This window comes from Pundamilia nyererei, unplaced genomic scaffold, assembly GCF_000239375.1.
Source record: "Pundamilia nyererei isolate P.nyererei 1_Seehausen unplaced genomic scaffold, PunNye1.0 scaffold00106, whole genome shotgun sequence".
Taxonomy (NCBI): Eukaryota; Metazoa; Chordata; class Actinopteri; order Cichliformes; family Cichlidae; genus Pundamilia; species Pundamilia nyererei.
In genome coordinates, this window is record NW_005187507.1 from 1,249,630 (window position 1) to 1,276,549 (window position 26,920).

At 39.5% G+C, this 26,920-nt stretch overlaps 2 protein-coding genes across 5 annotated transcripts in view; both read left to right on the forward strand.

The window, feature by feature from the left end:
- src (v-src avian sarcoma (Schmidt-Ruppin A-2) viral oncogene homolog) overlaps window positions 1–14,268 on the forward strand; it is a 29,103-nt gene extending 14,835 nt beyond the window's left edge. Inside the window, exons 2-14 of one of the 4 annotated variants that reach the window (XM_005740990.1) lie at window positions 2,436–2,697; window positions 2,816–2,915; window positions 3,639–3,656; window positions 4,688–4,786; window positions 5,703–5,729; window positions 5,911–6,014; window positions 7,871–8,020; window positions 8,198–8,353; window positions 9,209–9,388; window positions 9,760–9,836; window positions 9,919–10,072; window positions 10,357–10,488; window positions 11,740–14,268. In XM_005740990.1, coding sequence (XP_005741047.1) covers window positions 2,445–2,697; window positions 2,816–2,915; window positions 3,639–3,656; window positions 4,688–4,786; window positions 5,703–5,729; window positions 5,911–6,014; window positions 7,871–8,020; window positions 8,198–8,353; window positions 9,209–9,388; window positions 9,760–9,836; window positions 9,919–10,072; window positions 10,357–10,488; window positions 11,740–11,948 — 1,659 coding nt within the window. In that variant the 5' untranslated portion in view covers window positions 2,436–2,444 and the 3' untranslated portion in view covers window positions 11,949–14,268. The remainder of the gene's footprint in view (window positions 1–2,435; window positions 2,698–2,815; window positions 2,916–3,638; window positions 3,657–4,687; window positions 4,787–5,702; window positions 5,730–5,910; window positions 6,015–7,870; window positions 8,021–8,197; window positions 8,354–9,208; window positions 9,389–9,759; window positions 9,837–9,918; window positions 10,073–10,356; window positions 10,489–11,739) is intronic. The other 3 variants (XM_005740992.1, XM_005740991.1, XM_005740993.1) reach the window with 3 other exon arrangements.
- Window positions 14,269–16,208: 1,940 nt separating this feature from the next.
- mical1 (microtubule associated monooxygenase, calponin and LIM domain containing 1) overlaps window positions 16,209–26,920 on the forward strand; it is a 22,624-nt gene continuing 11,912 nt past the window's right edge. Inside the window, exons 1-14 of the mRNA XM_005740994.1 lie at window positions 16,209–16,356; window positions 16,861–16,950; window positions 20,032–20,339; window positions 21,198–21,405; window positions 21,829–21,936; window positions 22,115–22,210; window positions 22,405–22,560; window positions 23,266–23,366; window positions 23,636–23,893; window positions 24,805–24,920; window positions 25,585–25,711; window positions 26,024–26,102; window positions 26,268–26,415; window positions 26,533–26,723. Of these exons, the coding sequence (XP_005741051.1) occupies window positions 20,082–20,339; window positions 21,198–21,405; window positions 21,829–21,936; window positions 22,115–22,210; window positions 22,405–22,560; window positions 23,266–23,366; window positions 23,636–23,893; window positions 24,805–24,920; window positions 25,585–25,711; window positions 26,024–26,102; window positions 26,268–26,415; window positions 26,533–26,723 (1,846 nt within the window). The 5' untranslated portion in view covers window positions 16,209–16,356; window positions 16,861–16,950; window positions 20,032–20,081. The remainder of the gene's footprint in view (window positions 16,357–16,860; window positions 16,951–20,031; window positions 20,340–21,197; window positions 21,406–21,828; window positions 21,937–22,114; window positions 22,211–22,404; window positions 22,561–23,265; window positions 23,367–23,635; window positions 23,894–24,804; window positions 24,921–25,584; window positions 25,712–26,023; window positions 26,103–26,267; window positions 26,416–26,532; window positions 26,724–26,920) is intronic.

The window sequence follows — 26,920 nt, forward strand, 5'->3', positions numbered from 1 at the left end:
CCCTCCACCCCTTAATGCAGACATACCCAGGGGGTAGACTTATCGACTCTTCGGCCCCACTGCCCCTCATCCCTTTCTCCTCCCTCCTCCCATTTCACGATGATAACACCCCCCCCAAAAAAATCAACCCCATGTTATGTTCACCTCCCTTTCATTTTTTCTCCTTATAATGCCTTTACATATTTTTTTGTATTAAATCGACCCTGGATGAGCTCATATGTGCACTTGCACATATGGCCACAGGCATCTTCTAAACTGTATACAAACTACAAACACAAAAATAACTTCCACATCTCCTTTTGTCACCTCTGCTTCTCCTCTCCTGGCGGAGGGGCAAAATAAGAGACAAGAACCAGCTTTGCAACTTCATTTCCTTATCTTGCATAGTGAACTCAGTCCTTTTATAGTAAGATATTTTCCACCATATGTCATCATTCATAGCTTTGAGTGGCTGCTATCCAACGTTTTGTAGCTGGCTTTGTTTTTGCATTCGCTTGTTAACAACAGTGGGCTATGTATTGGCTGAGTTGAGCAGATTCACAGCCACCTAAATAACAGAGGTCAGGCAGGCCAAATAACTCGACACTATCCAAATGCACTTTTACCCTTATCTGCTTATCAGAAGTGTTTCCAAGCCATCCCACCTTAGTGTCTTTTCTAAATTAACATTTCTTAGCAGATCGCCTGTGGCTATGTCTATCCATGATAGCAGTCCGTAAATTATTCTGGGCTTAGTGTAAGGATTTCCCTGCACTAAGCTGTGGTTAGAGTTCATGAACCTCCTCAGGTGGGGGAGCTTCAGAAATAAAAACTAAGCAGCAATCCAAAACTGGCCTCCTCTGTTCTCATCTTCTTAGTGCAGTTTCTCAGTTTTGTAATTTCTTGACAACTTGAACACCATCAGCACTGATGAGTGATCTGCTATGTGTAAGATGCACTAGTTTATCATTTTACCAAAAATCATCATATTTTAAATGTATCAGTTAGAACTGGTAACTGGCTGTTCAGACTTAGTTATCCATTTCTGTGTTGTTCAAGTTAGCTTGCGCAGCACGATGGACCCCAACGCAGTCTGAGGGCCAGAGGACGATCACCTGCACTGTAATAACAGTATTATTTATTTACTTATTTGTTTGTTTGTTTGTTTTGATAATTGTTCAGTTTTCATGGGCATTTTACTTTGCCAAGTGGTCAGATTATCCGACTTGCTAAATAGCGATATCGTCTCCTGTTGTGATATGTCATTGCATTTAGTGTATGCAGACCAACACCTCACAGGGCCACACTGGGTTAGGACAAACACTGTTGTGGTGTACAAAATAGGTTTGCAACTAAAAATGATTTGTGTGTACTTTGTGTTTGGGCGGGTTTTAAATTAAAGAATCAGTCAATCAGAAAATTATCATCTGAGTCAGCTCTATTGTACATTTGTTTTTGTTTTTCCTGGTAACAGCTTTTACAACTCTGACATGCCCACAGGTCTAGTTTCTGAAAACAGCAGGACGCTGCTGAAAGCAAACATGCTTTGATTAACCAGAGTGCACAGTGCAGTATTTAGCAGCCTGAGAGATAACTGTATATTGGACTTACTAACACATTCAATGCAAAACACTATGGGTAATAATGCTTCTATAGCTTGTTTCAGTTAAAACAAAATCATTTGTGTTTTTTGGTGTTTATATTATTTTAATATCTTATTTTTCTTTTGTTAAAGGTACTGAAAAGTACTCATCACAGCTGTCAGTGCTCAAACTTGCCCACTCAGTAGTGACTAAATGCTGTAAATCCTCACATTTAAATGCTAAAACTCCTGAATGTGGGCATTACTTTAGCCACACTCACGTAATGGCTCTAAATTATTACCATAATTGATGTTTACCAATCTTCTGTCGATCGTTTACTTACTCAGCACTGCTGTTGAAATGAAGGACTTTTTCATTCCCCCTCAACAAGACATGAACGTGAGTTTTGACGCAATGGGAATGCCACCTCAAAATGCTTCAGCCTTTCTCTGGAATTATTCTGCTTCTGACACATGTTCATGCTTGCATGTGTGACATAACTGCTGTCTGTGTTCATGCTGCTGGTGGGAGTGGGGTAAAGTGGATCTCGTGTCTGTGTTGAAACCGAAGAGTGGCAGCTGCTCCAACGTCTGCTGGAGATGTTTTGCTTCTTGTGGTCCGTGTGACACCGTGTCTCTGTGGGTTTAATAGTAGTCTCCGGTCCGTCTCTGGTTTCTGCATCTGGCTTTGTGGCAGTCAGAGGAATTTTTTCCAGAGAATGTATTCTAAGAAGATCACATAAGAAAGCAAGTCTATTTGATGCCAAATTATAGTGTAATTTTTCTATTACAGTGCCTGGAAATTCAATTTGAATTAAGTTTATTCTTAATCTGCTGTCTCACAGAGTTTTCTCTGTCTTTGAATGCACAACAGGCCTTGGCTATGGGGGCATCCAAGAGCAAGTCCAAGGATGTAGGCCAACGAACACGCAGCCTCGATGGCAACCTCAGCTCGGGTGGAGGGGCTGGCGGCCACCACCTCAACTCCACTCAACAGTCCTTAACACCAAACCGCAGCCCTACTGTGGATGCAGGTCTCAGCGGGAATCAGTCAATGGCTAATACTGCAGAGCTAACGCTCTTTGGAGGAGTGGACAATAACAGTGTCACCTCTTCAAACTGCATAGCACGAGCAGGTGAGAACCTTCGCTGAGAGCTTTCAGTTTTACAGTTACCACCTTGTTGTGCTGGCTATTTAAACTGTGCACTCTGTATGCTTCACTTTATCAAAACCCACACTTTATCTTCTCACAGGAGGGGTGACGACCTTTGTGGCATTATACGATTATGAATCTCGAACAGCCACAGATCTGTCTTTTAGGAAGGGTGAACGGCTCCAGATAGTAAACAATACGTAAGTAAAACATTCACACTCCTTCTCTGTCGTCTTTTGGCATAAGTTATTGCTCACCGTCTGGTTACTGTGCTCTCCAAAATTGATGTCACTTGTCTACTGAAGACTTCTGTCTTTACAGTCAAGGGAAACATTTCCTATTGCCTATACTGTTGTTTTTTTTTTAAGTACGGGCTTGCTCTTTGAACTCAATAGCTATGCAGTGAACCATATAGTGTAGTCATGCACCCCCATTGCTGCCTGCCTACTGACAAATTACTGACCAAGAAGGCAGTTTGGAACAATAGTGGATTATCATTGACCCGCTAAGCCAGAGATCTGGCCCATTAATGGGTCAAGGATACTAAGAATGCTCGAACCAATTCTAAGACTTGTTAATGTAAGTGTCAGATAGGCTTGTCCTAGTTTTCTGTTTGGTCAGGTTCACTGGATTAGTAAAGCTATGCATAGTGAGTCAATGGGCTTTTGTCAAGATCATATTCTGCCCTCTGTTTTTTTTTCTCTCCCTGGCCTCACTACTGTGCCTCATTCAATACACAGTAGTTCAAGTAGTTTAGGTTCAAAGCTTTATCATATGTGCTGTGCTGAAGTCTGTTTGTTCTGCGTACTTTGCTATTCTGCCACTGCTCATAATATGCTCTCTGTATTTCTCCAACGCTCTTCTTTTTCACCATTTCATCTCTCTTTCCCATTTCTCCTTCACAAACCATCACATTTTGATAGGAGGAAGGTGAACTGCAGGTTTGTGAAGCTTCTCTACGACTGTGTTTAAATCAACCATTTGTGAGCCTGTGTTCTTTGTATCACATGAAGCATATGTGAAACTGATGCCTCTGCCCTCGCCCCGTAGCAGTTGGTTGAAAGCCTTGCAGCACTATCAATGGGAGGCAAATAATCAAAGCAAATAAACATATTGCTTTAAAATTTGACTTGTGAATATAGTGCTGCAAAGCTTCAACAGCTCAACCTCTCGTAAAGTGTAGCCTTCATGCACCATCAGCCTGCCTTTTGCAATATCCATATGTTTCTATAATTACTAGGGATGGGAATCACAAGAATATCATCCCCTGTTGTGATATGGCATGAATACACTGACAGTAAACATCAGCATTTTTATTAAAGCGTGCAAAGGGTCTAGATGGAGTCCCTTTGCCAGTTTGACTTACCAGAATCACTGCTTCATTTACCGCAACTAATTATGGATCATATCAAATGAAAGAGGGTGAAGGGAACAGAAGTTAACTAACATGTGCTGATGGAAAAGAAACTCTCAGAGGGGAAACTAGCCGGGAGAAAGCAAATCAGAGAACTAATTAACTGAACCGACATGTTATTATATAATAATATTAATTGAATAAGGATGATAATACATACCCACACTGACACCACAGTGGTGTACATAATTGCTGCATTTTGTCATTTCAGGGATATCTTTTCCTCACTTACAGATATCAGGATGTATTGTAGACGCATAGATCACGTTGCTGTTGTGTGCAGTAAATTATGATATTATCATTTTGTTAGTTACAGCGATTCCCAACCATAGTAATTGCATAACAGCAAAAGAACCTGGGCTGACTTTCATCAAGCTTCTCCAAGAGCCAAGAGCTGAAATACTACAGCTATTGCAGCAGTTACTAAAATTACAAAACAAACTCTATCCTTTCATTTATGGTCTGAGACACTTGATAAACAGCCCGAAAATTCACATTTGTGTTTTGGACTTGTGATGAGCCTTGGTAAAGCTGTGTGTTATCATTTCGTCTGTGCAGAGAAGGGGACTGGTGGCTGGCGCGCTCCCTGACCACCGGAGAGAGCGGTTATATCCCCAGCAATTATGTGGCTCCATCTGACTCCATCCAAGCAGAAGAGTAAACCCCTTTATTTTTTTTTCTCTCTCTCTCTCCCTCTCGATGTGACACTTATCTGTCTTTCACCAAGCGCATGGAAAGATTAACCCTCAAACTTTGTGTTCTTTGGAGCTTTCAGTATTATTACTTTTATTGTGAATTAGAAATTTGACCTTAAAGGAATAGTTTTACATTTTGGGAGGTAATTTTATTTCATTTTTTTTGCTGATAGCTATGTAAAATTAGCACCAAAGCTACAGCGAGTTCACAACAGCTAGCCAGGTTCTCACTAAAAGTAGTGAAATACATGAACCTAACTATTTAAAAGGGACTACTGCTACATATTATTAGTTTGAAGTAATGAGGTCAGTGTATGTGGAAAATAATACTTCAGCCAAATGCTTAGGCTTCTAAATACTTGATTTCAGACAGTCTCTTATACTCTGTGCTCCGTGTAAAGGTGGATGTCTATTATGTGGTCATATCAGGCACACGGCTCTGGCTGTGAGGGCAGAAGCACCACCAAATAGTCAAGTCCAAGAATGCTGGAAATGAGTGTCACAGATCCCATTTAAAGCTCACTATGAGGCTACGAAAGTAGTAGCAACTGAGCAAAAGGACTAGAAAGAGCATAAAAATTGGGCTTGCTGGCAAGTGAACTTTGTTACTATTTGACTGTATTTGCCTCTGTTACCAGTCTTTAAGGTAAGCTAAACTAAGTGAGTGTCTTTGTAATGTAACACTGACTTGATCTTGGGCTTGATGCTGGGATGAAAGTCATTACACCGAAATCTTAAACTATCCATTCAACTCGCTGCAGCTCAGAAACCACTTTCTCTGCTAAACCTCTCATGCTAACCTGCTTGCTTACAATAAAACTCACAAACTAACTTTTGGTAACAACTTCGTTTCTCACCTTTGCCTCTTTCTCCATCAGTCATCTCAAACTGGCTCTAGAGTCCAGGTAAGCAGCTGTTGCACTGTAGGCACTTGTATGCACTGCATCTGGAATAACCGAAACCTTCTGAGACTATAAGCGAGTTCAGCCTCGATTTCCCATTCCCTCTCTTTCTCCCACTCATATCTCCTTCCCGTCACCAATCTGCTCCCTTGTGTCCCATGTGTTGTGTCTTGACCTCAACCAGGTGGTACTTTGGCAAAATCACACGCCGCGATTCTGAGAGGCTGCTGCTGAGTTTAGAGAACAGGAGAGGGACTTTCCTGGTGCGAGAGAGTGAAACCACCAAGGGTAAGTTGAATCACAATTGAAACTGGAATAAGGTGAAGTATCTGAATGACTTAGTTAATTTGTTCTCTAATCAGAAACTCCCTGTAACTACTATTTTGACATTGATCATCAGACTGTTCGTTAAATATATCTGGTCTTGGTCGTAAAGTAGCTCTAAAAATGAAAGCTGTGCCAGCATCTACAACATTACTTTCCTTACTTCCTTACTCAATCGTATTTAAACATCACCTAGATATCCTTTTTAGATTTTCTAAAGTGTAGTTTGTGTACAAACTGATCCCTTAATCTGTTAAAAAAAACTTTGAACTAACAAAAACATTATTGCTTCTGGAAATTGCAAGAAACCTATAAAAGGTAATTCACCACAAGCAAGAATCAAGAGATCATGTGTTATCCCACTGATTTAGCTGATCTTCCCACTAACTCATCCACAACACAGTTTTAAAGGGATATGATTTGCATGTAGATATACATCAGTGTCGGATTGTTTTGTTTTTTTTAATATATTTTGAATAAAAGTGTACTGAACTGAAAACACAGAATCATACAATATTAATATTTAATGTGCTGTAGGAGAGTTTCTGATTGGAGCTCTATTGTAGGTGGAAACACCATCAACATCTGTTAGTTTGCAGTGCAGTTTTTCCAGTTTTTAGTCATACAATAACTAGTTGAAGTGTTTCAGGCATGCAAGCTGTGTACATGTACTTTTTGTTAAGACAAGGAAAAAGTTAAAAGCTTGCCTTCATTTTTTTAGGATCTGTGATTGTTTTTCTGATTTTAAAAAGTGTTTTTTCAAACCACACTCATCCCTATTGAACAAAACTACTCCTGAATCAGTGACTTCTGATATCCTTCAAACACCAGCCCTCGGCTTTCTCACAAGTTTTCCTTTATGACAGAGTATGAGAAAGAGTAATTGTAAATGTAAAACTTTTAGGGCCTGGGCATGTAGATTTTTATTTTTAAAACCAGTCTACCAGGGAACTTTTTTTTTAAAATCTCAGAAACATAGTGTGCGGTTATTTTTACACCTCTTCGTGTATCTTTCTATCAACTTGTAAAATGTTCAGATTTCAAAATGAATTTTCTGTTCTGTGACATATCAGACTAAAAAGGCACCAAGGAGAAGAAAGCAAATTCTTTCTACAGTAAGGCAAGCCTCCGTGCTGCTCACTGTGCTCCCCGCTGTGCCGTGTCAGTCATGTGGCAACGTGGGTACAGAAGAGAAACAAATCAGGCAGATGGGAAAAGGTTGGATGTGATGCCTGTGGGACTCAGTGTAGAGAGATGGTTCTGATAGGCAGCTACTCTGATGCTGCTGCTGCAGCAGTAAAATAGTCTCTTCGGGCTCAGTCAGTTGTGTGTATATGTCGTGTGTACACACTGGTACATTACAGGATTACTGTTATGGAGCAGATATATGGAATCTGGAGAGACTGAGAAAAGATTGAAGGTAGGGAGAGATAGGCAGAAGGGGAGTAGGTGGGTGAGCTGGAGCAGAGGCGAAATACTGGGTGAATGAGTGAGACAGAATTAGGTCATTGTGGAGCTGAGGCTATACAACCACAGGCCATATTGCCCAGTTCAAAAATAAAGAGAAAGGCTAGGCATCGCCTTGGGCCAAATCTGTGATTCAGACTGTTTTTTGGTTGACCAGCACTGCCCTCTGGTGTCGCAATGAACACACTGCCCACAAAAATGGACTCCAATTACTCTTCATTCTGAATGGCAAATGTTCTGTTACTTTCCACCAGGTGATTTAAAAGAAAGAACACAGATTTAACATCATTCGATGAATCAATGCTATCATTGTCTTTGCTACTTTGTGTTAATTGGTTATCATTTCCCCCCAGGTGCCTACTGTTTGTCTGTATTGGATTATGACAACACAAAAGGGTTAAATGTGAAGCACTACAAGATCAGGAAGCTGGACAGTGGAGGCTTCTACATCACGTCACGCACCCAGTTCAACTCCCTACAGCAGCTTGTCAATCATTACCGCAGTGAGTTCAGTGCAGACAAAATGCTTTTTAGCTTCCCCAACAGAGTCTTTAGTAATTACACAAAAGAGCTGAGCGGCTCTAATATTCATTCACTTATTCTTTTAGTTAAACCTTTCCTGTGTTTCCTGCCCATTATTCGCTTTACCACTGACCAGCTTCACAATCTTCCCTCCCCAGAGCATGCTGATGGATTGTGTCACAGCCTAACAGACATATGTCCTGTACTGAAGCCTCAGACTCAGGGCTTAGCAAAGGACGCCTGGGAGATCCCGAGAGAGTCTCTCCGTCTTGACATAAAGCTTGGACAGGGCTGCTTCGGCGAAGTCTGGATGGGTGAGTCAGGCTTTATTCCTTTAATGGATATTCAGTTATTTTCTCTGGTCACAGCTATTGTAAGACCAAAGTGCATAAATTATTTTAGCGCTGCATGACTGAAAAATTGCACAGCTATAACTATTACTGCTGTAACTGATAGCTGATTCTGATTAGAATATTATTGCATGATCACTGTTGATGCCAGGGAAAATAAAATGCCAAACGTTTTAGAAATTTGGCCAATATGCCCTTTAAATATGCCGACGTCACTTCTGGAACATTTTCAGTGTGGCTGCTTTTTTCAAATTGTTCAGTAGATCTTTGTTTCTGTCGCTTTGCATTTTTTCCACTACAGTGTGCAATGAATCTTCTCCAGTGTATGAAAACAATGACCTGTCAGTTAGAATTTCATTTTGGGAACGTGGATGAACTGACAGGGAGGCAAATTAAGTGTAATGGAGGTTGGTGCTGGTGCGACCACAAAGCTCTTGTGTTTTCAGGCACACCCAGGTATGCTCAGGTCATACCTACTGACTGTCCTCCCACAAATGTCTTAAGGCATAACAGTAGAAATCAGCAATCATTTGTCTTTCCCTTTGGGGCAAAAACAGGAGTCTTCCATTTGCTTGAGCTCTGACTAATTACTGGAAACTACCAGTAATTAGCTTTTAAGCAGAAATGTTTTGTTGTCAGAAAAAGGATGGTCATGGAGCAACATTTAAAAAAGCAACCATATACAAGACTGTCCAGAGGTGCATTAGAAAATTATTTAACACTTAAATGACTTCAGTTTTAATGGGGGGAAAGCTGGAGTTGAATTAAGTTCTAACAATCAATACTAATGTTATACTAATAACATTTGTTTTTAATCAGGAACATGGAACGGTACAACGCAGGTGGCGATTAAGACCCTGAAGCCCAGCACCATGTCCCCAGAGGCCTTCCTGCAGGAGGCTCAGGTCATGAAGAAACTGAGACATGAAAAGCTGGTTCAGCTTTACGCTGTGGTGTCTGAGGAGCCGATTTACATCGTCACAGAGTACATGGGCCAAGGTCAGCGTGGGGTCCTCACTCGGTCACATTTAAAAAAAATTTCAGAGTACATTTTTTCATTTGTAAATGTAAATAATCATAAAAATGTGTAGTACTTAAAATATTATTTGATTATGACTCATCGAAATCATATTTCTAAGTCTAATTAAAAGATGAACACGTCTTAAAAAAGGGGATGTGATTAAGCAGAAACAGCCAAAAATTGAGCTAAACTATGATGTGTTTACTGCCTGGGAAAAAAGAAAGTTCTAGACAATGAATTTATTAATAAATAAACATCATTTCTGCATACATTTTTTCAAAATTTAAAATGAATTTCAGGAATTTCATAATCTCAGTGGTGATTAACTTATTCTAATCCGCACTAACAGGTAGCCTACTGGACTTTCTGAAAGGGGACATGGGTAAGATGCTTCGCCTTCCCCAGCTGGTGGACATGGCCTCACAGGTCAGCACAAATAATATCACGTTTTATTATTTAATTGTTTGTTACTTTTCTGTTATAAAACAGAGATTTGCCCCTTTCTTAGATTGCTTCGGGGATGGCTTATGTCGAGAGGATGAACTATGTGCACCGTGATCTAAGAGCTGCTAACATCCTGGTGGGAGATAACCTGGTTTGCAAAGTGGCTGACTTTGGTTTGGCTCGCCTCATAGAGGATAACGAATATACTGCCAGGCAAGGTAAAAGTACAAGGGTAAAAAAGACAGCATTTATTTTATCATGCTGTTTCTCCATGTGACACAGTAGCCTTTCTCTCTTTTTCTAACACCAGGCCAAATATAGAGTATTTCAAAGGCATCACATATCTAGTTCAATTTTGTTTCTTCACTTTTGTGTAAGGAATCAGTGATTTTGTGATGTCACAGCTGTTGAACAGCAGGAAGCTCTCTGCCAGTTGGCTTTTTGTTTCAGCCTGTTTACAATGATCTAATTTCAGCCTCCTGATAAACTTGTTCTCTTGCAGGTGCCAAGTTTCCCATCAAGTGGACGGCCCCTGAGGCTGCGCTGTATGGCCGCTTTACCATTAAATCAGATGTATGGTCATTTGGGATCCTACTGACTGAACTGGCTACTAAAGGCCGAGTCCCATACCCAGGCAAGTATAGATAATTTTGTTTAAGGCTTTATTATGGTTGAAGGAATTTGAACCTCAAAACTTAATGCTTAAAGGAAATGTATGTTTATTTTTTCCCTGTGAGAGACTAAATAACACATAAAAAAATCAATCCTAAAGGTCATTTGAGATCTAAAACCACTGGTGGGCAGATAATCCCAGATTATAAACCCACAGTACCTTTGGAGGTTGTTCTGAGGATCATTAACCCACTATTGGTCATTTGACCTGGATAACCTACACAGACTGTGCATTTCCTAAATTTGGTAACTGTAACATTTTTGGCTTTTCAAAAATATTCACAACCCCTTTTTAAAAAAAAAAAGGTCATCCTGTTTTTAGTAACTCTCAGGAGTCCTTCTGTTTATGAAGTATGTCAGTTTCGTGGTCTCTTCATAGTCAGTGTTTGCTGAAGGACCAGCCACAGCTTTCAAAATGCTGTTAAAGAATGGAGAAAGCCTGCATTTGTTTATGATGTGATTGAATTCATATGTGGGTTATATCCGAGGCCTTTGTTGACTATCTAGTCAGAATGGAAAACTCCCACCAGCTCATCCTTAATAGTACTAGCCCTAACCAGATTCCTGAAAGTGGTCATCTGCATCAGTTAGCCCACCTACCACGTCCATCAAGAGTCAGTCTTAGTTTATATTTATTTTTATTTATTTATTTATTTTTTGGCTCGCTCCTAATGCTTCATTGTATCAATCCTATTGATTTGTGGTCGTGTTTCAGCGTTCCAGTTCTTGAATATCGTGGCACCAGAGAATAATGGGTTTCTGATAGTCTTGTGTTTTTATAAAAAATGGGAAGACTGTAGAGTTTGGCTGCTTCACAATAAAAATAAAAAGTGTATCCACTAGGGGGCATCAGTTAGCATGCACTCAGAAAGGTTTCTGACTGAGTGACCTGAAAGATTTGCAAGACAGCCATAATAAGAGCTGGTTGACTTCTCTAAATGCTCTGTGACATCATACAAATATGAAAAAGTTAAAAATTTTGTGTCTTAAGAGTAAGTGCTGCTGTAATGTCAGCCCTTAGGAGTTTTATTAATAACTCAGTGAAAGAAAATAATTGTAAAATATGCATAAAAATAATAAAAAGATCAGAATACACACTTACCTAATAATTCTGTATTCTGTGTATAGCATAAAGATGTCTTACTTAGTACTCCAACTATGGATATAGTTTTTCAGCCGCATACCTTTCATAATGCTTTATTTTCTCTACCAGGTATGGTGAACCGGGAGGTGTTAGACCAGGTGGAGCGTGGTTATAGGATGCCGTGTCCAGCAGAGTGCCCCGAATCCCTTCATGAGCTGATGCTGAGCTGCTGGAGGAAGGAACCTGAGGAGAGGCCAACTTTCGAGTACCTGCAGGGCTTCCTGGAGGATTACTTTACCTCCACAGAGCCTCAGTACCAGCCAGGAGAGAACCTGTAACCAAGCTGGCAACATATCTGTGCACACAGTATGGATGTGCATAACTGAGCATGTGCATCGTCTTTAAAGTGCATGGATAATTGTGTATGGGGCGGTTGTGTTTTTTTGGGGGGTTTTTGTCCAATGGGGCAAAGAACTGACACATATTTGGGTACAATCATTGATTCTGAGTGACATCAAACCAATCAGCAAAATCCAGTCTTTCCAAAGTCTCTCCAACATTTCCAGTTTGAGAGACTGTTTTCAAGGTATGGTATTATTTTTCAACAACCCAAAACAGGCTAAGATGTGTGTCTGCCTTTTATGTGTTTGTAAGGTGTCCTAATAAGCCTTCCTCGTGGGTTCTTCCTATGTTATTTCTCCTGACTGATCTTATAATGATCACCATCAATTACACAACATGGCCTACAAGACAGCATATCAGTCAAACATGGGTGGGTGTCCAGAGAGTTAAGTTTATTGGTTACAACAGGATGTCTCTTTTCGCCACATTTTCTTTGGGATCCCCTTCGAAACGCACACGCTCAGACGCCGTCTTCCATTTTTCTGCTCAAGAAGCATCTATGTGGTACCAACATCAAATTTTAAGATATTATCGATCTCTTTAAAAAGAATTTGCTATTATACCTGGATTAACTGGAAATTTTCTATGGTAATACTTCAGTTTTTAGCACCACACTTCCCCTGTGCAACATTGAGGCTTGTTTCTGGATTGCTGTGAGATTTTGTGATGTGAAAGTGATGTGAAAGTCTCTTTCACCAGCTGGACTAATTGAGTTATTGCTGTGACCAACATACAGCTCAACGCAAAGAAGAAAAGAGGCCGTCCCTGTCTCTATTTGCTAATTGTGACTTTTCTTAATCTATAAAGATAAATGGCTACTGATCACTAAAGATCATCTCAGGATGGAGAAAACAAGAATTCTTCTGTGAGGATTTTTGTGCCAATGAAAAATGTCTTTTTTACTCTCTTCTACTGTGTAAAAGTGTATTTTAATACTCCGGACTTTTCTTACAATGAAGCTTGTGTTATCTAAACAGAGGTTATGCTGTTCTGTTCTTCTTAAAGGATAATCCACTGTTTGTGAGATCCTGCATCTGTGTACACTTTTGGATCACAATTGGATCACCAGCATGCATTTTAATCTGTAGATTTACTTTCAAGCATTCGCATTAAAATCAGGTGAATGTCCCCGCGCAGTTCTCAACTTCATGGATATGAAGACGATTTTTAACCAGCAGTAGTATTTCACTAATGAGTGCAAGTTTTCGGACAATGTTACACTGGAGATATTGTCATTGTGTTCTTATTGAATATGATAAACGAGCAGCAGTATGGTTATGCCTCCCTGATGCCTATAGGAGGCAGACTACAATGCTTTCCCAGGACCACGGTGGCAGGTATAACAAAAAAAATTGGCTTCTTGAAACCTAATTGTAAATATTCTTAATGATAATATTTGTATATATCTTTATAATTTATTACTTTAAAGAATAACCCAATTGTTTATTTTGCTTTCTGGTACTTTTCTGGGTTACATAACATCTTAAAGTATAAGATTAATCATAGTTGCAACACTTCTGAGCACAGGTATGTTTCTTGTGCACGTATTTCTGTGAAACCTTTCTCAGTTGAACATTAACGTGCCAGTTGTTTCTCGCCACATACTGATAATCTACCAGCATCGATGCTTCCCATAATACAATCAATACCACAATGTTTACATCGTGATGACCTTTAGATCATTTTGATGCTGCTATACAGGCTGAGAAATTAGCAGGTAATCGCGTGTCATTCTTGTCAGACATATTGCTTTCATGAATCTGTTCGACAGTGTTGTGCTGCCACCTTCTGTTGTTCCTCGAGTGGGCTCTCCAGCCGGGATTTCCCAAAGCACTGCTGGTTAAGGCTGAGTAACTCCACACAAAAGGATGATGCAGCTGCCATGAATAGGAGCTTGATATCTGTGTTACATCTGCTGTGTTGCACGGATAAAGAATGCAATGGCCTGCAGGTGTAGTTGGGTTGTTTGCATCGTTCCCTTTTCCTGCTGTCTCATTGAATGTTTGAGCAAAAATATGGATAAAGTGCATGAAAAAGATCATATAGTCAGTATGCAGCCTTGCTAATAAGCCAAGGACATTTCCTGTGGGGTTCTGTGGGTCTCCTTTCTGGCTATGCAGATATTTTTAAATCAGTGATATTCCTATATATACTCTTTTTCTACTGTATCCAATGGGAATTTTCACATAAATAACTCTTTGTTAAATCCTACTGATTACTGTTCAAATTTGAATAAAATTTGTATACTGCCTATGACACGCGCTTTTGTTTATTAACTGAACAAATGCTTCTTTAAAAAAGAAAGAAAAACATACTCACACAAAGCAGTAATGTACACAAAATACTTGATTATCCTTTTCTAAGACACAAAGGTAATCTTCCATTGACCTAGAAAAAGATTTGAAAGCATATTTATAGCGACATGCAACGAACAGTAGTGTCAATTTTTTTTTTATCTACATATAAATAGTCTAATTACAAGACTTTTGCATAGTCTTTATTTCTTCATATTTTGTTTCCAAGTAGCCACATTTTTTCTTAATTTTTAAAGTGCTTTTAAGCAATAGTTCTTTCAAAGTTTTTCTCTGCATATCTTGTCTGGTTTTTCACTCATTTTCAGTCTAGTCCTTGTACCTGAATATTTTAAGAGGAATGTTTTTTTGTTTATTGTGCCACTTAACAATGAGCTGAATCATTCAAGCCTAAAATAGACGCCTAACTCACGGGATGAACCGGTATTGTGTCTACACATAACAACTTGACAGCTAACCAAAATTGTATCTTTAGGCATTTTGTTAGTAGATTCCTGTCACAAGAGCACGTAACTTGTTCCCATTTGTTTAATTGAATCAATGAAAAAATACCAAAGATAATACAGTTTGACAGGCATAAATTTTTTTGAACCAGCAATGTGATTCCTGAAGATTTTTAGCAAAAAAAAAAAAAAAAAGGCATATCTCAGTATGGTGTACAGTCTGTCTGTACAAAAGGTGAATGGTATCTAAAAGTCATGTCCTTAAGAAACTGGAAAAATCCCAGCAAAGAACTGACACTGGACCTGAGATATGCATTTCGCCCTTCAGTGCTTCCATCTACTGTCCACTGAATCCTCATCAAAAACATGTTTTACAGATGCATTTCAACCAGTGGTGTTGGGGATCTTCTCAAAATTGTTAGAAATCTGTCATCTAGTCTGATTGGCAGTGGCTTCATTGTTTCAGCTGGAAAATGATCCCAAACCTGGATTCAACAACAAATAATGGAAGATTATCAGCCTTTGATTGGCCTCCAAAGAGCTCAGACCTCAACACTACTGAAGTACTAGGGGGTCATCTTGATAGACAACAAAACAAAAGGGAGCCTGCATCTATTTATGAGCTTTGAATGTCCTTCAAGAAGCCAAGAGAATTATTCCTAATGACTACTTAAAGAAACTACAAGACAGCTTGCCTGAGAGAGTTCAGGAGAGTTAATCAATAAAGGTGGTCATACTAAATACCAAACAAGTCTATCACAGTGCACCATGGACAGTCAGATCTAGGGCTAACATCCTAGAGTCAAATAATTAAGTAAAATAATTTGATAGATATAGCAAGAAGCTTATTTCGCCTGCTCCCGTATACATACGGAATGAATATGCATATTTATTCCGTATGTATACGGATTCCTGTCGCAGTCTCCAATGGATTTAGGCCTATGTCTCTTTTCGGTCTAAATCCGGGGATCTTTCGAGTATTTTATATATGGGGGACTATGTAGCCTACATTATCCGTGCCATTATGAAGTAATGGTAGAAGTTGTAATTAATGTATTTTCAAGTGTCCTTTTATTTGTTTCTTTTCTCTTGTAAAAGAGAATAAAGTAGGAGTAGAAAGTTGGAAATATTCAAGTTAAATAAATTGAGTCCAAGTTCTTCTTTGACATTAAACATTGTTTCACGATATGGTTGCTCCATGCATTTTGTTAACGTGTAAAACCCACTGATGACATGTTTCACAAGTATAATTGGATTATTATTATTATTATTATTATTATTATTATTATTATTATTATTATTATTATTATTATTATTATTATAGCAGTATTAACATGAATACTGAGCTGTGATCACAGAACGTGTCGTCCGCGTGCATCGCCTCACAGCTCGTCACGTGGGGCTCGCGCTGTGTGTAGCTTTACAGAATGTCCCGGAAGAGGCTCCACTAGTGTGGTGCGGGCGCGAGGTGCAGGTGAGGCAGTCCACGTCCTTACCTGTAACCAAAGGAGAAAAAAAAACGAAAAAATGGGAGCGACAGCATGGACACAGTTTCAAGGAAACCCGCTTCTAGGTCGACCTCAGAGCTGGTAATGTAATGTTGTATATTGTGCCTGTATTTTCCCCCCTCTCGATCTCTGAGGCGGGTACTTTTTCTATAAGTTTTCAAGTTTATTGATTGATTGTGTAGGTCATTACGTGCTGCTGTCTGAAGCGTATCTTTTAAAATTCTCTTCCATCATAAAACACCCAATTAAATCATTTAGTTTTTATGATGCAGCTCTATAAGATATATTTTCTCTGAACTTAAGTCAGCTCCTGTTTCAGGGTGCAGTTTGCAATCTGGTTGCTTGCATACAGTAACATGTTGGGACTGCATCCTGCTTTGGCATAGCAGAATGCGATCAGTGCCACGCCTGCTCATTTAACAGTTTCCTATGATTGTGAGATCATAAGTATTAAAAAAAAAATGCCAGCACAAAGTCTAGATACGTGTCCAGGAAATAATCTCTCTGTTTCCTCTCACGTCTTCTTCGCGTCACTCATTCTCCTTTCTCTTTCTCTTCTTTTATGTCCTTCTGTAAACCTGCCAGGCTGGACAAGAGAATATGATCCATCCACGAGTCTGATAAAACACAGCGTTGCTGCCAAACAAAGTGCACAGAGCTTACACGTTAAATAAGGTGGGTCAATCCACTCGAATCCAATCCACTGGCAGTGAGTGAAATTAGGTCAAATTACCTTTCAGTCCTGCTATTTTCTGTCTGATCATGCTGTCAGCAACAACATTCCCGAGAAGACTTGCTTCTTGCCTAGAATTGCTTAACAGAAGTCAGATGATGATGGTGGTGGTTGTGTGTTGTTTTACCTTTGTCACAGATGACACTTCTTTTCGCGTGGCCATTCTTAAACTTGTATTTTAGTGTGAGAATATTTTCTTTTTTAACATTGCAACACTTACAAAAAGGAAATATGTCTGTGGGCTTGTGGTTTCAGCTGTGCAGTTTTACATGTTTAAGAAGAGGAAAAAAAAGAACATGACAACAGATCATAAAAACAGCAGCCTCCCTGAGAATTAGATCAAAGTATCAAGTCGGCCGTGTGAGCTATTTTTAAGTTTTTAGATTTGACAGTTTATTTTGTCTTCAAAGAGTACCTCACTCTTCTTAAATGTTCTGTTTTTAATGGGAGGAGCGGTTCACTTCATAGCCTGCTTGGAGACAAATAATCACCAAGTCATATGTGACTCCTCAGTCTGCTATATATAGCCTGTAGCTGTGTATTCTTGTCAGTTCAATTCAGATATATATTTATATAGCGCCAAATTACAACAACGCTCAACTCAAGGAACTTAATATTGTATAAGCACTTGATTACAGTGGGAAAGGAATGTCTCCTTTTATAAAGGTAGAAACCTTCAACAGAACCAGGCTCAGGGAGGGGCGGCCATCTGCTACGACCGGTTGGCGGTGAGGGCAGGGAGACAGGAAAAAAGACACGCTGAGAAAAAGAGCCAGAGATTAACTATAACTAATGATTAAACACTGACTGGTGTGTAAATACACAGAGAGTGAAACACACAGGGTATTATATACACATATGTGGTCGATAGCTGTATATAATAAAATAAGATAAGATGATTTAAGGTGTAATTGGAAAATTCCTGCGTTAAAGCCGCCAAAATATTACATAAAGTACCAAGGTTTAATAAATCATAGAAAATAGAAAATAAAGTTAAAATCTACATAAAATGCAAAAAGGGTAAAAATAATAAATATTTCTAAACTATGTAACAAGTAAAACGTTCGAGTATTAAAGTAAAAATATACCGTTAGATATTTTAGTTGAACAAGAGCTGTTTTTGTTTTTTTCATTTGCATTGTGCCTTTTTCGTTGAAGCTAGTGTTTTGCATCTCCATGGAGGTTTATCTAACACACCAACACAACTGTTTATCTTTGTGTTTATGGCAGGTTGTGATATCTCTTTAGTGACTGAAAACTGTCCTGCACAGTAACAAGCATTAAGTCAATAAACAGAATAAGAGGAGTGATTTATTTAAAAAATTTTAGCATCTTGTCATATGGACGCAAAAGCTGCCTCGTTTTGATGCCCATTTTCAGGAAACTGTAGTAAAATGTGAGGACGGGAATGTTGGCCTTAGGAAAAGCTAAAATGCAGTTGTGTTCACACGCATACAGGGGCAGTCATGCAAAGCATGCAGGTGTACTCTCTATAATGAAAGACTTTGTCTCAGGTGGAGGGCAAGAGCTGACAACTTTACAGAAGAGAAGCGTAAATACCAGTAAATGGTACAGTGATAGTTGCAGGAAATGTCAGCCTCACACTTTTGGTGTCATCTGCATTTTCTGCAGCTTGCTGTTAGGAAAGCGTTAACTTGTGGTAAATTTTCAGAATTCACCTTTCAAACATTGTATTTGTTGCTTAGGGATGCTGTTGACTTAAAAGATTAGCATGTTGCTAGGAGTGCCACTAATTTTAGGTTAGTCAACAATCTTTGCCAACACTGGGTAAATGTTGACCGAGAATATATGAGCTCATAGCTCCTATTTTAAACCAAATATTTCCCACAATGAGACATGCATTGTTTAGGAGTTTACTGTTCCTTTTAACATTCTTTTGTTCTACACACATCGTAGAGGCTTCATCTGATAGACACTAGGGTCAGATGGTGTTGAAAACCTATAGCTGTACTCTTTGTACTCAGTGTTACATCTGCAGTAATATAGTACAGAAATGTGGTTTCCGTGTTCTTAGTTAGGTCCTCCCCTCACAGGCCCATATTCACGCAACGCTGTGCGTGACTTGCAACCAGAGATGTAAGGTTGAAAAAAGATCCACGGGCATATTTCTTTAATTGCTAAGATTCTTCAGAAGTCAAAATCTAGGCCATTATCGTTCTCTTATATTCGATTTATGTTTCATCTTCTCTTGTTGGTCACTTTTCTTTGAACCATATGACATCACTGAAGCATGTCTGTCCTAAAAAGAAATAGTTGTATATAACTTGGTTTTGCCAGGGTTAGGACAAAAGAATTACCAGCAGACCAAACACAGAAAACCGTGCTTGAAATGCCAGATTGTTCATGTGAGTTTGTTGTCTACTGCCTTTCCTTTTCCCATACTTTATTTGATCATATTATAAAATATCTTTGGACTTTGAACTGTTAGGCAGACAAAGCAAGATCTTCGGAGTAGGCCCTGCCCACCATGTGTTTTTAACTACCCGTCATCAATTAATAGCAAAAGAATCAACAGATTAGCTGAGTATAACATTACATATTAATTTTCACCCCTTTTGTTTACTGAAAAGTAAGCAAATAAAACATGTGTTTTAGCCACATGTTTCTATTACACTGTGTCCTCTTTCTTACAAGCAAGTAAATTTCCAGAGACTGCATGTGAGAATGACACATCAGCTGTGGGCGGGCTGTTTGGTTGTAAAAAGAAAGATAGAGAGAGCCACAGGGGCCCAATGGAGGAAGTTAGTAATGACTCAGCCAACCAGGTGACATAAAGCCATCAGTGTTCAAACATCTGGACTATAATTAAGCGCACACGAGGAGGGAAATTCCCACAACAAGGCATGTAGGAGTTTTACATAACCGGACCACCTCTAAACATTACACCAACAAAGGCTGTAAACAGTGGGAAAACGTTTGATCATTTACATGAACCTATCCCGAGGAGGTGTTACTTCCAGGTAGGAAAAGATGATGTCACGATATAACTTCTTCTTTCACAGCTACCCAACCCAGTGACCAAAAGGAACTGGGCTTCTTGACATCCTCAGCTATGGCGAGCCAAGGTCCTGTCAACCCTTCACATGCTACGTTTGACCTCTTTGTCCAAGCCCAGACCTGTAAGGATGTAAAGCACCATTTCACTCAGCTCTGCAGGCAGCTGGAGATCGATCCGGAGGATTTCGGGAGCTTCTACGCAAAGTTAAAAGAAAGACTGAACTACTGGAAGGCCAAAGCTTTGTGGACCAAGCTTGATAAAAGAGCTTCTCATGAAGATTATCAGCAAGGAAAGCCCTGCACTAAAAACAAGGTACAGACAACTAAAGGTCATTTATTGTCATTTTCAAAAGATAAAAGATTTTGATGTAAGAAGTTGAGATTGTGGTTCTACTACTTGCATGATAGAGATTCCTCTTTAATCGCAGCTACATTAAAAGAGTTCAATCACATCTCGTAGCTTTTCCAGAGATTGGATCTTGTCACAGAATCTTCATTAGTAGAGGAAGTTTATCCATTTATGTCGTGGCTCATTATAGAAAGTTAAAATTCGACTCGAGTAGGTTAAATTTGCAAGAGCGTTTGCAACATGTGGATCATTAATCGATTAGGTTAGGCCATGAGTACTGCTGTCCACGAAGACTTTCTGGCATTTTATGACATTTATCTTTCTCAACTTTGTGTATTTTAATCTTCATTGAATGCTTTTTTGATGCATTTATTTTAGTCAGAACATAAATGTATCAACCTGTGATAATAATGGTGTTTCCTTACTTTTATAGAAAACATTCTATGCCTAAAACTATAACAAAAAAAGTTGTTAAAAAGATCATACAGATTATCTATAAGTGCTTTTTCCTTTCCAAGAACCTTTGCTGCACTTGCGGATCGATAACTGCAGCCATCAAACTACAATTTATTTTCAATTCAGATGTCATATTTGATTGTGGGCTGTGACTCTGTGGGTTTTTTGCATCTCTTCCCTTTAATTTCTTGTTAAATGTTTGCCCTTTATATATAATTCATGACACTCTCACATTCATCAAATGGCTTTATCCTAATTGTCCTTCAAGAGCAGCTTAAAATCGTTCTCGTTTGTCCTCACCTTTTGCTTTAAAAATGTTTTATTATCGCGTCCATGCTGAGGGTTTGCTGATTTCCTCTCTCCTAGTGCCTCGTGCTGGGTGCTGGTCCATGTGGCCTGAGAGTGGCCATTGAACTGTCCCTGCTGGGGGCTCAGGTGGTGTTGCTGGAGAAGCGGGAGACATTCTCCAGAAACAATGTTCTCCATCTGTGGCCCTACACCATCTATGACCTCCGCGAGCTCGGAGCCAAAAAGTTCTATGGCAAATTCTGCTCTGGCTCTCTGGATCACATCAGTGAGTGCCTCAGTCAGTTATTGGAGTGAAAGTCTATATATAAAACCATTTTGAGCCAGTCTGAAATGAATTAAATAAACTCACTGCATTATTATTGTTTATGGAGCTCCCATACTTTTAGTATTACATGATACAATCTCAAATTTCAACCGTGTAGTTGTTTTTTTCACTTAATCGTTGCTAATCAAACAAAATGGGCTCTCAGATTCACAATTTCTGTATTTTTCTGTCATTCATGTTTTATGGCTTTATTACCTTTAAGTTCTGGTAGGTCAACACGAGCAAATTTCAGACATCACATTAAAAACTCAAAGAGAATTGCAATATTAGCAACCATTTTTAATCTGTGCACGACTGATAGTATTTGTAGCATTTTGGTTATGCTACACACACATTTCTCATGACACCCACATATATTTTTAGGCATCCGTCAGCTGCAGTTGATTCTACTGAAGGTGGCACTCCTCCTCGGGGTAGAGGTGCACACTGGAGTGGAGTTCCAGGGTTTGATTGAGCCCTCAGGAGAAAATGGTATGTGCGTTTAACAACCATCCTCATCATCCTCCCTATTAAGTTTGCTTGCTTTATCCACTGTTGTTGTTGTTTCTCAAAACTGGAAATATTCATAGACCACCAACATGTAAAGCAGTAAACTTGTGATGAAATCCGCTGAGGTGCAGAACATAAAAGTTTGATGTGTTTCTGACAGGTTGGATGGCAAAACTGCAGCCCCGGACTCATCCTGCCGCAGCCTTCCAGTTTGATGTCTTCATCTCTGCTGGGGGAGGCAGGTTTGTCCCTGATGGTGAGACAAATACTTATGCATGCTTGAATACTTTCATTTCCCACTGATGCAACAAGGGCTACTAAGCAATTTCACAAGGCCTAGTTGATACACATAGTTATTACGCACAATTCAAATTTACCCCAGCAGTCTTTTTCAAAATGTAGCATTTCATCAGCTAAGTTTCCTGTTTTTCTTCTTACCCAAACTCTCAGGGTTCAAGCACAAAGAGCTGCGAGGAAAACTGGCGATCGGCATCACGGCCAATTTCATCAACAGACACACAGCTGCTGAGACCCAAGTAGAGGAGATCAGTGGTGTAGCCCGCATCTATAACCAGAAGTTTTTCCAAGAGCTACTCAATGAGACTGGTAGGCATCCCTGTGACATCTGCAGTGATGTTTGGCAAAAAAAGAGGAGGACATCTTAATTTGCAGTGAAGCAGCTGTCTGCTCTTATTTATAGTATAATGTTTAAAAATTAAAGCAAGAAAAGAGAAAATCGCTGGCTTCGGATTAACTTGTTTTACTCCGCAGCGTTCACTAAGCTGAGTCACTGAACCAGAATATTTTTAATAACAACATGAGTGCTTTTATTTTCATTAAATGTTTCCTTTGTCGCGCCTTCCTGAATGCAAGCCTCAAGGCATGAAATAAATGTTCACACTGCTGCTTCGGGTTCAGCGTGAAGTGTGAAACAAACAGCAGTGCTGTTAATCTGCGTTTCAAACCTCATCTAATTTCCTGTCAGATTGTTAACTATTGGTTAACCTGCCTGAATCCTCTGAGCTAATTTATATCTACTGCACTTTCATATCAGTGAAACGCTTTAGAGGAACTGAACTGTGTTTGCTGTGCTCACACCCCTTTGAATGACTGTCTAATCAATCCACACTGACTTTCCCTGTGTAGGCCAATAAGCTCTCACATTTTCAAAGTGGTTAAACCAAAAGAGAATAGCAAACATTCTATTGAGAGAAATATGGCACTGAGAGAAACTGCAGAAATGCTTTTGCTTTCAGCTTACCTCATTCAACCTCTCCTCCATACTTTCTCTCTCTCCATTCTCCGTTCCAGGTATTGATTTGGAGAATATTGTCTACTACAAAGACGACACCCACTACTTTGTCATGACTGCCAAAAAGAAGAGCTTGTTAAAGAAAGGGGTCATTAAACAGGTGAGAATAACACATCTATTACTGAGGAAAAGTGTGATTCTTATTGGCACGAGCTCTATCTCTGGCCAGTAAAGAAAAAGAAACAAACCACATAGATGACACAGCCCTGCTGCTGCTTCAATGTAGCGACACTAAAAACTGTCAGTCATCTCTTCTTTCTCTGCTGCCTGGCCCCTCAGCTAATGCGGCAAACCAAGTGTAAGACATGTCATCTGTGTAAGAGAAGGTGCCAGAAGTCGTCCGATACACTTCTCCCTCTATATCTGCAGGATCATAATGATGCAGAACAGCTGCTGGCCCCTGCAAATGTGGATTACGAGGCTTTGTGCAACTATGCGTGTGATGCTGCCGACTTCTCCACTGGCGGCCGACTGCCTGACCTCCAGTTTGCTCAGAATCACGCCGGCCAGCGGGATGTGGCGATGTTCGACTTCACCTCCATGCACCGTGCTGAGAATGCCTCGCTGGTCAAGGAGAGGAGAGGGAAGAAGTTGTTAATTGGTCTTGTTGGAGACTGCCTAGTGGAGGTAGGGAGCAGCAATTTGGGGTCTTTTCCCTTAATTCATATCCTTAACAATGCTAGATAACTGTGGGACAGAATATTGTATTGAATTATATTATGCTGCTTCCTAATGCCATACAGTTAATGAAACACTGGAACTAAAATAAATAAAAGTAACCTCTAGTTAACTTGCAGAAAATTGCAAGGCAATTGGAGACATCAAAGAATCAAAGAACCAAATTGGTGAATTAACACATCAATAAAGGCATCTTATTAAGCTCATTTTCACAACAGTTATTTGAATTTTGGGATTTTACAAGAGAAGTTTTGCATCATTCACGATTTAAAACAAGTAGTTTTAGCTCCTCTTCCTTTAAGGCCGCCCTTTGTTTGAGCCAACTTTTTAATTGGATGCCCTTCACAAAATTTTAAACAGCAGATTTTTGGGGTTGTGGCCAGAGATGTCCTCATATTAGTGATATCCAGTCTCACTGACATCATCAGGGTCTGATTTTTATACCTAGCGTGGGGAAAGAAATGCATGAAACTATGTGTTTAATCGAGCATGAAGCAATTATTTTTACACTCATAATCTTAACAACAGTGTTGACCATATAACGATTATAATGGTGCGTGAGTGCGCTGACTCTGACACTAAAAATTAGCACCGTCATTTTTAGTGCTTTAGCAAGCTGATGTTTTTGCAGGAAGCACAGTCTAACGTGTCTACTCACTCTGCGTCTGCCTGACTAGATAAGCCTCTGCATGAAGTTTTCTCAAAGTAAGGGCGACAGGATGTTTCATTTTACACCACACAGGCTTTTACGGTTAACATATTTCTGTGGTTGATGACACGGCATACTCCATTTACTATTAATTAATTGATAAAGTGACATTTTCTGTTACAAAGTGACATTAAGTGCGTGTTCTCTGCAGCCTTTCTGGCCTCTGGGTACAGGCATCGCTCGTGGGTTCCTTGCTGCTTTCGATGCAGCATGGATGGTCAGGAGCTGGGGTAATGGGGTCCCACATCTCAAAGTCCTGGCTGAGCGGTAAGTACATTTTATACAGCTAATAATCTGCACACGGTTTTATTTCATGATCTCACATTTTGAGATTAGATTTGCTAATGCAGTTGCTGCCAGCTTGTTTACTTCTTACACTGAATGTTTATTAAAAGAAAGCTTTACTTTTTGTTTCCTTACAGCAAAGACTACAGTTCTAATATTAATGTAATTTTTTGTCACAGGGAAATTACGTTAAACTTTTAAAGGAATACATCACATTGACTGAAAACTACTGAATAAAGTAGAGAAATGTCGCACTAGAATTTGTCAGCCTGCCTGTGGGTCTCATCCTCAGCAACACTACCCATCCTGACATAATCAGCGTGATGGATAGTTGTTCTGATTGCATAAGCATTATTATTATTTCAGCAGGAGTCCTTGATGTGACCAGAATAAAACAATTAGGCTTTTAGTGATAAATGTTCGTGTGGATTTTAAAACTTGAATTACATAATAAAGGAACTTTTAGCTTATTTCCTTATAAAATACCATCCTTTGGCAACAAAGTGTTAAAAAAATAAGGGTGTGTACCTGCAGATCAGCTAAAAATGGACAATGTCAAAGGCAGTTAACCAGTAATTATCCCTTACTTGCAATATACTACAGTTGTTGATTGTTTTTGGTTTTATTTGTCTTTACAAATATGCAGTGAAAGCCTCTACCAGCTCCTGTCCCAAACAACACCAGAGAACACCAGCAAAAAGTATGCTGCTTACAGCATCGACCCCAGAACACGGTACCAAAGAGTTAACTTGTCCTCCATCCAGACCCATCAGGTTAGTGGTGTTATCTTTTATTTAGTCAACAGAGATTGAAATAAAGCTTTTAAGAAATAAAGATTTCTTAAAGCCTTCATCCTAAAGTTCATTTAGGGAGGCAGAAAACAGTCTAGTACCTTCTTCAAGTGCTCTTCAAAGCAAAGCTGTGTTAAGAAATGAAACATGAAAATTGATGAGAGCAGTTTATCAGACCTCGGCTTCTAGTCAATGCATCTGCTGTGTTAAACGAATAGATCTATGTGAACTAAACAGGTTAAACGTTGATTTATTGACTCCATCTTCTTTGTATGTACCGGTCACTCAACTTAGGTGCAGCACCTGTACGATGTTGAAAAAACTCATCCGTCGTTCAAGAAACAAAAGGAGAGTTCACTTCACATGCGTCAAGGTCAGCGACTCCTTTGGCGGTTATTCTGGTTATTCTGGTTATTCTTTCCTGGTCTTGCTAAATGAACCGGGAAACACGATTGCGATTAGCATTGGCATGAAATATGCAACTGCAAAAGCTATTAGAGGTTTCTCTGATTTATTGTCTGGTTTATTGCTGTCCCAGATTCAGCTGGCGGTTCTGAGGAGCTATTGAAATGGTGTCAGAAACACACTGCTGGTTATAAAAATGTGAATGTAAAAGACTTTACACGGTCCTGGAGGTCCGGCTTGGCTCTGTGCGCTCTGATCCACCACTTCAGACCTGACCTCGTGTGAGTTCCTGCTTAGTTTTTGTTCGGCAGTACAAGAGTGCTTTGATTTTCTAATCAATCAATCATTATCTAATCAATGTAACAAACCGTCTTTGCTGTTTTCTCATTCCTTCCAAGTGATATGTCCTCCCTGGATGAGTCTAATTGTGTTCACAACAACCAACTGGCCTTCAGTATCCTGGAGAAGGAGCTGGGCATCCCCCCTGTCATGTCTCCCAACAGCCTGGCTAACACTGATCACATAGACAAGTTGACCATGGTTCTTTACCTCACCCAGATCCAAAGCGGTTTCGCTTTACCAAAAAAAGGTGAAAGTTTTAGAATAAAGAAATCAATCAACCCACATTCATACACACACACACACACACACATACAAAACTATGACATTTATCATCTATGCAAATATTAAGAAAGTCAAATTTAATCAGTGCATTTGCAAAATTCCACAGTCCATCGAACGTCTCTTTAAATATAAGCTTATATTTTATAAATATATTTATATATA